General features: G+C 40.9%; 1 protein-coding gene across 1 annotated transcript in view; it reads right to left on the reverse strand.

Moving 5' to 3' along the window:
* Nucleotides 1-3,299: 3,299 nt before the first annotated feature.
* Nucleotides 3,300-13,140, reverse strand: part of LOC139695787 (tuberin-like) — a 64,752-nt gene continuing 54,911 nt past the window's right edge. Inside the window, exons 28-32 of the mRNA XM_071594573.1 lie at nt 10,233-10,467; nt 7,779-7,898; nt 7,314-7,445; nt 6,926-7,096; nt 3,300-3,797 (exon numbers count right to left, since the gene is read on the reverse strand). Of these exons, the coding sequence (XP_071450674.1) occupies nt 3,483-3,797; nt 6,926-7,096; nt 7,314-7,445; nt 7,779-7,898; nt 10,233-10,467 (973 nt within the window). The 3' untranslated portion in view covers nt 3,300-3,482. The remainder of the gene's footprint in view (nt 3,798-6,925; nt 7,097-7,313; nt 7,446-7,778; nt 7,899-10,232; nt 10,468-13,140) is intronic.

A 13,140-nucleotide genomic window follows, 5' to 3' on the forward strand; every position in this document is an offset into this window, starting at 1 on the left:
ATGTTAAGCAAGCAAGGAAGGGGCAGGAATAGGGGATAAGGATGTAGGATGGAATGAAGGGAGGAAAGAAGTTTACGGTATAGAAGAGGGACTTATTTTAGTGTTGGATATCAAGACTTTTCTTAGGAGAGGGAAGGAAGGGTATCATTGCACGAGGTCTGTTCAAAACGTATCGTGACTTTTGTGTTTTTTCAAAACTTATTTATTTATTCATGAATATCTATTTTTTTCCCTTCCAAGTAATCCCCATTTGATATTATACACTTGTGCCAACGTTTTTTCCAATCCTCAAAGCACTTCAAAAAATCATTTTTTGGGATCTTGTTCAGCTCCTCCTTCGATGGAGTCTTTATCTCGTCAATCATAGCGCAGCGTGGTCCTTTCTTGGGCCTCTTCAGTTTCGGGAATAAGAAAAAGTCACAGGGAGCCAGATCTGGGGAATACCATGGCTGCGGCAGCATTAGTGTGTTGTTTTTGGCATGTAAGTAACGATGTGTGAGCAGGGGTGTTGTCATGGTGCAAAAGCCAATTTTTGATCTTCCACAAATCTGGGTGTTTGTGACGGATTGCTTTGTGCGTATTGCGCATAACTTGTGGGTAATATTCCTTATTTACCATTCTACCCTGTGGCAAGAACTCATGCTGTACCATGCTCCTGCAATCAAAGAAAACTGTAAACAAAACTTTCACAATCAACCGAACTTGGCGTGCCTTTTTCGGTCTTGACCCCTGCTGCAGCTTCCATTGGGATGATTGAGCTTTAGTTTCCACGTCATAACCATAAACCCGTGAGTCGTCACCAGTTATGACCCTCTGGAGCAAATTTGGGTGATTGTGGATGGAGTCCAACACCTAACATTAGCAATGTTTTCATAGCGTTGCTGTTTTTGGTCGAAATTGAGCAATTTTGGTACGAATTTCACGGCGACCCATGCAATGCCCAAATCATTAGTAAAAATAGAATGGCACAAGCCAATGGATATGTTTAGGTCCTCAGCAACTTCTTTAACAGTGATTTGACGATTGGCCAATGCTATTTTCTTCACTTCATCAATGTTTCCGTCTGTTGTTGACGTGCTCGGGTGTCCGGCACACTCTCCGTTGTTCACATCTTCCCTCTTGAGAACATTTTGTACCACTGATTAACGTTGCTTCGGTCCAAGGAAGCTCCTCCATATGCCACAGTCAACATTCGGAATGCGTCCACGCACTTAATTTTGATTTTCACACAAAATTTGATACAGATTCGTTGATCCATTTTTTGGAACAGGCAAAAATCGAAGATAAGCCAAAACACGTCCAAGCAAAAAATCTGTCAAAAATTAACTGAACATTCGAAATGGCTGAACTTTTCAGCATAAGTGAGAGACATGCTACCTTGATCAAAAAGTTCCCGGAATAACCACCGTGTGGCGCTCCCATCGTTCCGATTTGAGTTCTGTTTTTTTTGTTAAATTGGTACATCTGTTGTTGATATTCCCTTTAAATCTTAGTGTCATAACTTGACATTTGCAAAAGTTACGTAGCCAAGAGTACATCTATCTCTGTGTGTGTTGGCGATTTTTTACAATTGCAGAAATGGATTTAAATTTGCAACAACGAACTTGTATTAAATTTTGCGTAAAAAACGGATTTAGTGGCGCACGGATGTTGGAAATGTTGGAAAAGTGTTTCGGCAACGATTCTCTAAAAAAACGGTCGTTTACCAGTGGCACGAGCGGTTCAGAAGTGGTCGTGAGTCAATCGAAGATGATGAACGCAGTGGCAGACCATCGACATCGAAAGTCGGTGAAAAAATTGATAAAGTAAAAGAAATGTTGGTCAATAACCGCAAATTAACCATCAGAGAAATAGCGGAGGACTTGAACATTGCCTATGGATCCGCCCAAGACATTGTGGTTAATGATTTGGGTTTCCGTCGTGTAGCAGCAAAGTTGGTGCCAAAAGACCTCAATTTCATGCAAAAAAGAGACCGTGTTGACGTCGCAAAAGACATGATTTGCGAGGCTGAATCCGATCCCACATTCATCAAAAGGATCATTACTGGAGACGAGACGTGGGTTTATGAGTACGACACGCAATCCAGACATCAGGCAAGTGAATGGCGTTCACCAAATGAGCCGAGACCAAAAAAACCACGTCGTTTTCAGTCAAAAAAGAAGGCAATGCTGACGGTTTTCATGGATTACAACGGTGTAGTGCATCATGAATTTTTGCCAGAAGGCCAGACAGTAAACAAAGAGTATTATTTGGGCGTTATGAGACGTTTGCGTGAAGCAATTCGCCGAAAGAGACCAGAAATGTGGGCAGAAAACTCGTGGATTTTGCACCAATGATAACGCACCGTCGCACAGTGCTATCATTATTCGTAATTTTTTGACGAAAAATGCAACAAATACCATCCAACAGCCACCGAATTCACCTGATTTGGCTCCCTGTGACTTCTTTCTGTTCAATCGAGTTAAAAAACCATTACGGGGAACGCGTTTTAGCAGCCGAGAGGAAGTAATGGAAAAATCGCAGGAAGCACTGATGGACATACCGAAAACCGAATATAAAAAATGTTTCGAGGATTGGATCAAGCGCTGGCATAAGTGTGTTGCAGTCGATGGGGATTACTTTGAAGGGGACAATATAGATTTAGATGAATAAACTTGTATTTTTAATTTTCTGAATAAATTCCGGGAAATTTTTGATCAAGGTAGTAAGTACCAACATAACAGCACAAGAATATCGAAAATCAAATATATGTAACCAGTGGAAATTCTAAATTCGTGATACTTTTTGAACAGACCTCGTACTGTTGTGTAATCTGTCCATCCAAAAACTACTTGAACAGGTAGAATATCAAGAATAATAATTGATCCATACCTGCACTAAACTTGTACCACTTAGTTAGCCAACATCTTACCCAATTGATTCTACTTATGATTCTGATTACTGCCACTATTAGGATAAACATTTGAACTACATGCGCAGACCTACATTATCATCAAACTTACAATCCTCGGATGGAATTGAAGCAGGAAGATGGAAATTAAGCACATGCAAATGTAATAACACAAATAAGTCAGTTGTCTGATAGCCATATAGAATGTGTAGACAGATTGACAGAATAGTTGTCATAAATTAGGCAGAGTGATGGTAGAGCTTTGATCTCCAGACATCTGATGGTTCTTCAAATTTAAAGTTCAAGAAAATTTACTGAAATGAACATCTTAAGTATCCAAATCAGGAATAAATTAGAATTAGATTCTATAAAAACATTTTATTTTGAATGCAATATACACAATGAACAAAAATATTGATTCTCTGATGTAAAAGAATCCCTCGAACAAATAAACACTTATACAGTCTTAAAATACAGCATTCCTTCTATTTTCACATCTGATATTTTAGCAATAGGTGTGGCGTTTGTCAAATTTCCCATCAGCATTTGGTAGTGATTGGGGAGTTCAGCTTTTGAAGCATGCCCTGTGAATTCATGCGTACTCGGTGAAGTCTTCCATCATAACCCCTCGGCGGGCGTTTCCTGGGAGTCTGTGGCTGACGGTGGTGGTCGCCGCGGCAACGGGGGAGGTGAACTCCGGGCTGAAGGTGGCTACCACGCCTGCGGCACCACTCCCAGAAGTGACCCCATCTCCCCCAGGTGCAACCACGCCTCCACCACCCGAAGGCTGCATCTCCTGCACCACCTTGGCCCTCAAGCGCTTGATCTGCCTCAGCCTCTCCAGCCAATTTGAGGCATAAGGGCTCTGACCCATTGTCTTCAAGCTGCACGAAATAAGAGACGCCAGCTGGAAAAGGCAATGGAAAAATGTGTGAACAATCAAGCTTCCAGTGAGTCTACACAACTGTCTTAATTTTACTTGCCTATTCCCCAGTAAGGAATGGTTGGCATGACGGTCACTGAACACTAAAAAGAGGCATTTCTGGGAATCATAGAACGTATACTTCATTACACCTTCAGTGCAACTCATTTTATCTACGATACTAAATGTAATTACAGTAATATTTTGGATTTTTAACAAAGTAATTGAAAGTACTTAAGGACCACTATGGTGGTAGAAACATACAAAGTAATAAATTCATGTAACGATATTTTTACTATACAGTTTTTAGAGGATACATGAGGTATGTGCAAAAAGTAATGAGACTTAATAATTTCAATTTCAACGGTATAATGCTTCCTAAGTTCTTGCCACAAGGTCAAACGATCAATAAGGGGTACTACTTACCAGTTCAATACTGTTTGCTTGAAGCAATACAAAAAACTCCCATATTTGGGGCAAAACAATTCATGGTTTTGCACCACCATGATGCCTCTTCACTTCACTAATTACCGTTTGCGAATTTTTGGCCAAAAAAAGCTCTCTAATGATATCACAGCCTCCATATTCACTGTGTGACTTTTTTCTGTTACGGAAAATAAAGAGAACCTTTAAGGGCCATTGTTTTACAAGCGCAGATGAGACTATAATCGCATCGCTGAGAGAGCGAGCCAAAAGCTATACCCGAGATCGGGTTCCAGAAGGGTTTTGGAGATCACCCGTGTTCCTGGGGAGGATCACTTGATAGTGATGGGGGATTGGAACAAAATGGTAGGTAAAAGAAGAGATGGTAGAGAGGTGGGGGACTATAGTTTCGAAACAAGGAATGACCTCAGGGAGAAAGAGAGTTATGCAGGAGACGGGTTAATCATAACAAACACATGGTTCAGACACCACAAAAGGCATAGATATACAAGGAAAATGGCCTTGGATTACGGAAGATATCTGCTATATTATATTATAAGGGTTATATTTAGGAACAGTTCGCAGAGTTTCCTGGGAGCGGATGTGGAATCAGATCAAAATTAAGTGTAGGATCAGATTCCAAAAAGACATGAAAGATGACATAGGTAATGAAATTTGGAAGCATTAACAGGAATGACAGGAAGACAGGTTCAGCACGCTTTAGAGAAAACCATGAGCAAGGGAATGGAGCTGGGTAGCACAGAGGAAAATTCTGAAGGAATAAATGTACTGATATGGAAGGCCACAAAGAAAACTACAGGAACAGTAAATAGGAAAAGGACAAGGAAACCATGGATTACAAATAATTTGTTTAGAAAGATAGATGAGAGAAAGAAATGGAAGAATGAAAATACAGAGTTAGGTAAGGAATTATAAAAATTAGGTAATAAGGAAAGTAAAGTAATATTGAAGTAAAAGGTAAACAAAGGAAGTATGAAAGTATAAATTAAAAGGAAGTATAAAGAGTTAAATAATTAATTGAGATGGGTAAAAAAGAGAACAAAGGAAAGATGCAGGTTGAGGATATGGACATTTTGCAAAGGAAGAGTGACATTGGTGCACTACAAAAGAAGGTCAAAACACTATTAGGAAGTAAGAAGGGAAGATTTGTTTTAACAGTAAGAGATAAGCCATAAAATAATAGTTGACACAGAAAAAATCCAAGAGAGATGGAAGGAATATATAGAAGAACTTTATGGTAAAGAATTAAGGCCAGAAGGGTTAGACATAGAAAGGTCATCAAGTAGTAGTAGTATTTAGGGGAGGCGACCGACTGCTGAGGTCATTTGTGCCATAGGGGATAGATAGGAAAGGATGAAGGGTGGAGAGAAACCCGGCGTCGGTATTAGCCTACTCTTTACGAAAGACGCCAAGAAGGGGTCCACAGCTTAACGTCCCATCCGACGGACGGCGTACTCACTCAAAGTGCCCTCCACTAAGCACCCCAAGTAGGGATACCACTGAAAAATATTCAACACCGCCGGGATTTGAACCCGAGCCCTCTGGGTGGGCAGCCAGTACGGTAGCCACCGCACCAATCCCGATCCCCGAAAGGGCATCAAGGGAGATGAAAACAAATAAGGCCATGGGAGTGGACGACATTCGTATTGAACTACTAAAAGGTTTAGGAAAATATGGGAAGAATAGTGTTTATGGGATAATAGCATTTATAAGAGAGGAATGCAGCTGAAAGACTACATCAGATCTGCTTTAGTTCCTTCCCAAAAAGACATGGAATGGTCAACATGGAAGACACATTCCTTTTCTTGAAGAAATTTTTGTGTTCACTCAAGTACCTCCTGGATGACAAGAGTGACTTTATGCCAGACGTCTCCCACTTGGAAGAAGACTCGATAGACGCTGGAGACACTAGAGAATGACCAGTATTCCAAGAACAACATTCAATTAGCTAATGCTCTCAAGTGCTTCCCTCCCATTACCCCTATTCCCCCTTTCCCTACAACACCTATTTCATAAAATTCACACTATTCCAACTAATAGACATGTGAAGATTTCACTGTTCTTTCCTTAACCCTCCCCGCCCAATTTATTGGGCCTATTTTCCCTGGTCATTGCGACCCCCCCCCCCCACCCCCAAGCACCTTAATCTCCTCTTCCCAGGAAAGCCATGCCGGTTATTGGGACTGTGACCACAGTGGCATTTTTTAAAGATGACAATGAAATGTAAAGACTCAAGAGGACAATTTACCATGTTTTCTAATTCTATGCGATGAACAAAACCTTTTAGCCCTGAAACCCCACACCTTCCTACTCCTGTCCAATCCCAAAACACCTTCTTTTGCCCCTTAACTATTGCCTCAAGACAAAATAGTATAAATGTAAATATGGAAGGTAAAGCTCAAAAAAGTACCTGATGATGTTACTGTGCACCTGGATGGTTAGATTAAAACATTAAGTGTAATTAACAAAACCACATTTTTTCTTTCAATAATTTAAAGAGTTAAAAATAATTTTCCACGAGACAAGAGTCACAGAACTAAATACATTGTAATTTGTGAGAAGAAAGTCAAAAAATAGCAGGCCAATTGGGGGTTCATTAGTGAGGGAAAAATTAGCAAATGATAGAAATAATGCAAACAGTAAATGTTCACAGCTGCTGGTTTCCTTACATTAGCATGGAGAGCCAATTGCCGTGCAAGTATGGCCACATTTTGATTGGATATAATTCTTGGCTCACTGTGTCCTATGTGCTCTGCTAGCTCTTCTTTTGTCTTCACAGTTACCTTGTTGGTCCCATGGTCCAAGGGCTGAATTACAACACAGGCATAATTAAACTGACCCTAAATGAAAGACAGAGCAAACATTGCTAAAGAGACATTTGAATATGTTCATATTAAATAAGATGCCACCAAATATGTAAGGAAAAAATGAAATGAATGCATTTGGTTGACTTCATGAGAACAATGAATATTCATAAATCTAGTTTGCCACAAATCTGAGATGTTAATGTATGCATGTGTATCATATATACATACGTGTGCCACTTTCAAAACTTACCTTTACGGTTTGTATATTGTAATCTTCACCGCTTTCATTGTAGACAATTGTTACGTAATCATTTCCTATGTGTTTCTTCTTCTCATTAAATCTCTCAGTAGTCGTCATCAGAGTTGCAACATGAAAAACTATCTGCAATGGCATTTGAATACTCACAATTATATGGCAATGTACAACAAACATAAGCATTCATTACCATGTTTATTTGACAATTATATCCACCTTCTAAATATGCAACTGATGGAGTGAATAAGAGAAGATGACTAAAGTGCGTAACAATGTTCACGCACTGCCATAAACCTGAATGCATCAATGCATCAATACATAATAAAATTACATTAAGTTACAAATACTCATCCTAAGATCCATCCAAAGCAATGCAAAAATTTCATTTGGCGTGCATTTTGGCATTCTTAGGTATGCACGTTACGTGCCAAAACAAATAAGCAGAGTGGTGCACATTACCTGTGTGACATCATCATGCCAAATGTAAGTGAACTTCCCGTCGTTGCCATTCCTGTCCAGGCCACCCAAGAAGAACGTGTGCGGGTCTATGTCGCTCAGACGCACAATGGTGCCCAGCCTCTGCAAAGGACATGTATTGGCAAACAATGGCGCCTCATTTAAACTACATCAATAGTACAGAATAAATTACAATAAGTTCACAGAAACCTACTTTAGATTATTTGTTAACACATAATACCTCAGAACAACGTTTATAAATATTGCAGTTTACAAGGCAATCTCCTATTTAAAATGAACACACCTGCAGTCACATGCAATCAGATTTTCCCCTTTCAAATTTTCAATTGGAGTACTTTTATTCTTTATCAACAGCGCGGGGATCAGGATTGGTATGGTGGCTATTGTACTGGCTTCCCACCCAGAGGACTCGGGTTCAAATCCCAGTGGTGTTGAATATTTTTTTCTGAGGTATCTCGATCCCTACTTGAGGTGCTTTGTGGAGTGCACTTTGAGTGAGTATGCCGTCCGTCGGATGGGACGTTAAGCTGCGGACCCCTTGGGGCCTTTCGTAAAGAGAAGGCTAATGCCGACGCCAGGTTTCTCTCCACCCTTCATCCTTTCCTGTCCATCCCAAATGGCACAAATGACCTCAGCAGTCGGTCGCCTTCCCTAAATACTACTACTATCAACAATGTTTAGGAGGGTCCAAATCGGAATTTTGTTAATTCCGAAGCAGTGTGGGGGAAATGCCCAGACAGTTACTTCAGCAGTCAATCTCTTGGGTGCTCACAAAAGTGAGAGCCCCTGGAAATGAGAGGGAACCTCGGGACGTAGCTCAACAGGCTAAAGCACTCCATCAGGTGATCGAGGGACCCAGGGTCAGGTCTCAACCAAGGGGAATGATTTTTACACTATGATATCCTTGCAACTCAATGTCATTACTATTTGGATGTAGATATCATACATCTGGTACACAAGATCATATCTGCAACGAATTTGTAAACTTAGAGAGCATCATCTAAATGGTTGTATGATATTTATGTAATTTTTGTGAGCTGTCAAACTTAAGAATGGGCCTCTAACAAGTCTCATGAATCACAATTGGCCAATTATTTACAATTCATTTTCAAATGAATAAAGAATGGACTAAGAAAACCAAAGTTGAATTTGGAGGGGATAATAATTTTAATAATACAGCTTCATCGAGCACATTTTGTCATGAGTAGGAGAGACAAGATGCTCTTCATCATGAAGGATTTCCACAAAGTAACACCCTCCATCATTGCATAGTGCATATTTTGTGATTTCCAAAATGTTGTGTAATCGCTGCTAACATTTTTTTTATACTGCCTGAGAAACACACGATGCATCTGAATGAATGTGTACGTTTATAAAATTTCTTTTACCTGCTGTTCATTATTTACAAGATGGCACCATAAAATCAGAACTTAATCACAAAGATAAGGGGCGAGGGGGCATTTAGAGTAAATACTGTGCCTTTGTTTTGCTATGTCAACCTTAAAAAAAAATGGCTTCCATTGATTTCCTTAGAGTAAGACCAAATAATTAATATTTTATAAAAACTTTGAGCATGCTTGATGATACACAGAGATATTTCCAGATGTAATGGTATTCCAAGCCATACGTAAAATGGCCCTGGCTTGTAAGTGTGCTTTGGCAGGGGCTGCCAACCATTTGTGCCATGCTCACTTTTGAATCCTATGGATTCACTGGGAGACAAATCAAAAACATTCGCACTTTGAGTGAGTACGCCGTCCGTCGGATGGGACGTTAAGCTGCGGACCCCGTGGCACCTTTCGTGTAGAGTAGGCTAATGCCGATGCCGGGTTTCTCTCCACCCTTCATCCTTTCCCGTCCATCCCCTATGGCGCAATTGACCTCAGCAGTCAGTCGCCTCCCCTAAATACTACTACTAAGTTCAATTACACATCAAAATAAATAGAATGCGGGAGAGGAACAACTAACACCCCGGATAATCTATAACCTGCCGACAAACAATATTGTTGAGGTCAAGGCTCATGATCCCCACGACACCAGGTTAGTCGGGAAGCAGTGGCGTTTTTGCCATTGCCCACCTAAAGATCATGCTCTCCTGTAAACTGGCACACACTTGAAGTGCGGATACGTGTGAGCCAGCCTCACAGCAAGAAGCCACTCTGACGGAGGAAGAACTAAGTTCTCATGAAAATAAAGCTAGCAGTCTTAAGACTCAGGGTGGGTGTGCCCTTGTTGCGAGGAATGCGTCAAGTGCACTGAATGCTAATTATCACATTCCATATCACATCCAAAAGTTTTACACCCTCCTCTAGAATACCCTCGACACAGATGAATGCATTCTCCCCAGAAAATGAGACTAAGTTAACAGGAAATTAAGTAATGAATTCAGGAAAAAATAAAAACGAGGAAGCAATCATTTAAAAGAATGTGACTTACCTGAAGAAACTCGGCATATCTAAGAGAACCAAACTGATTTCTCAGAATATCTGCTTCGGAATTAGCTTGGCCTGGTCCTACATAGATCACTCCAATCTTGTGAGTTTCATAAGGTGGAATGTAGTCCAGATTCCTTAAACCGATCTTAGCCATTTTACTATTTGATGGCACCAATATAGGCTTTTCAGAGGTGCTGCCAAAGTGAGCATTATGATAGAGTTGCAGGAACACAAAGCTGGAAATGAAGAAATAAAATGAGATCAACACTCGGCAGGGATGTGGTGAGCAGAGCATTGGACTTGTGACCAGGGTTCGATTCCTGCGCATGCCTCTCTGGGCGCCCTCAGCTTCACACAAGCCACAACACAGGCGACACAGGGAATCAGGGACTGGCCCCCCAACCCTACTGATGCGTCCATTTCACACATGCTGTTGGGCTTAGCACAAGGTGAACTTCACACTCACCTATCAAAGCAACCCTTGGTTGATTAATGCTGTTATCACTTCACAGAGGCATTTTGAGGGATTATCACTCGAAGGAATATTTTACAATTATGGAAAAAACTATGAGAAAATTCTCTAAATAGCAGATTGTCACTAATCCCCACCTATGATAGAACACTATAAAAAGCTGTTTAGATATGCTAACAGACTGGGAAACTGGTGTGTTTTCTAACCAAGCTGTTAACAGAAAGGTCACGGTCAACTATTATGACAACCATCCACACAAAGATGTGAGATAATTCGTCAACCCAAATTTCCCTCCAAATGCTGGTGCTGTCAAGGTTGCTTCCACGATAAATAGCAATTTTTTTACTTACTCTGCTCAGTAAATAATTTCCATGAAAATTTTTCTCACTGTGTTTTTGAAGAAACTGATTGATCTGGATGTTTTTTACCTACGCTGACACAAAGGCACAAGAAATATGTAATATACCCCTTGACTTATTCACTTTGTAATTAATTATGTCACAGCCACAGTGATTCTCAAGATCATCAACAAGAAGAGGGAGAGCAGGGCAAAGGATTACGTTGCGCATTATCAGTTTGGGTTCAAGAACGAGAGAGGCACACCTGAAGTCATTACAGTATTTACATCAATAAACGAGAGGAATATAGAATACAATCAAGTGGTATATAAACGTGATAACTTCAGCCTCAACTTCGTGGAATTCCTTCATGATGAGGGTACAAAAGGAAACTTTGCACTTCCACATAACTTTGTGCGGGAGAGCAAAGTTTTTCTTTCTACGCTCATCAGGTGAGGTACAAGGTCTGTCCAATAAATACGTGAACTGGTGTAAACTGGCGGCCATTGCCAGGACTATAGCCCCACCTAGTAGTGGTGCTGGTTGCCTGAGGGCCCAATGAGCCAGCCGTCTGTGCTTGGCGGATCGTCGAGCTGTGCGTATGGTATGCCTGTTGTGTTAGTTTCCGTCGTCCTTGTTTCACCGTTTGTTTAAAATGGACACCGACGAAATCACGGAGCAATGAATCAACAGCAAGGTTTTGGGAGAAGTGCAGTAAAAAAAAGTATCAAGAAATTACTGACATGTTGACTGCAGCTGTTTACAGTGATAATGCTCGTAAGAAAATATCAGTTTTCAAGTGGATTAGGCATTTTAAAGATGTCCGTCAAGACACCACGGATGACGCAAGGCCGGGACAACCTTCAATCAACTGCATTCGCAACAACACCGATTGCGTGCGGTCCCTTGTCCTTACTGCTTGTCAAAAAACCGTCCGAATGATAGCTGATGAACTGACTTGAGGAAAATCAACAGTGCACACTATTTTAACCAAAAATTTGGGTTTAAAAAAAATGTGTGCAAAAATCGTGCCCAAGCTGCCGACGCCAGATCAAAAGTTGAAAAGAGTTACTGACTGGAATAATTCATTTGAAAATGACGCTGGGTTTCTCAATAGGGTAATCACTGGTGACAAATCATGGTTTTACAAGTATGACATTGAACTAAAATCGCAAAGCAAGGAGTGGGGGGCAAAAGATGAACCTCGAACCAAAAAATCGAGAGAAAACTGATTGAAAATCAAAGCCACGATGCTCCTGGTTGTCTTTGATGTCGAAGTTGTGTCGTTCATCGTGAATTTCTTCCTGAATGACAAACAGTAAATGCAGAGTGTTCTACCTTGAGAGTTCTCAAGCGTATGAGAGATCGCGCGTGATGTGTACGACCGAATTCGACTCGAGGTGATGGATGGACCCCCCTTCACCATGACCACGTGCACCTGTGCATTCAGCAAAGACTGTTTGCCAGTTGCCGGCAAAAAATTCAATCACCTTGATCCTTGATCATCCTCCTTATTGGCCACATCTCAACCCTTGCAAACTTTCCCCGATTTCCAAAATGCAAAAATGTGATGAGGGGACATCACTGGGAAGATGTGGAAGACACAATAAAGCAAGAAACGACGAGACAACTAAAAAGCCTAACTGCCGAGGAGGACTTCCAAGGGTGCTTTAAACCATGGAAAAGAAGATGGAATAGGAGCATAGCAATGAATGGAGAGTACATAGATGGGGACAAAATCGATGTAGACTAAATTTTGCAAAATCAAGTTCTTATGGCCTCAGTTTGAATATTTATTGGACAGACCTTGAACGTCTTTTTCTTAGATTTAGAAAAGGCATTTGATAGAGTGAAATGGGAAAAACTAATCATTATATTGCAGAAAATAGGAATAGATTGGAGGGACAGGAGGCTGATCCGCAACCTTTATATGTCTCAGACTGCTCAGGTGCGAGTGGGGAACGGGGAAACCGGATGGGCAGTGTTAGGAAGAGGTGTAAGGCAGGGTTGCCCATTATCACCGCTGCTGTTCAACCTGTATGTAGAGTAAATAGATAAAGAACGTACTACGGCCGAATGAATGGAATGAATATAAAACC

The sequence above is a fragment of the Hetaerina americana genome, unplaced genomic scaffold (genome assembly GCF_022747635.1).
Source record: "Hetaerina americana unplaced genomic scaffold, ioHetAmer1.1.p SCAF_64, whole genome shotgun sequence".
In the NCBI taxonomy this organism is placed as follows: Eukaryota; Metazoa; Arthropoda; class Insecta; order Odonata; family Calopterygidae; genus Hetaerina; species Hetaerina americana.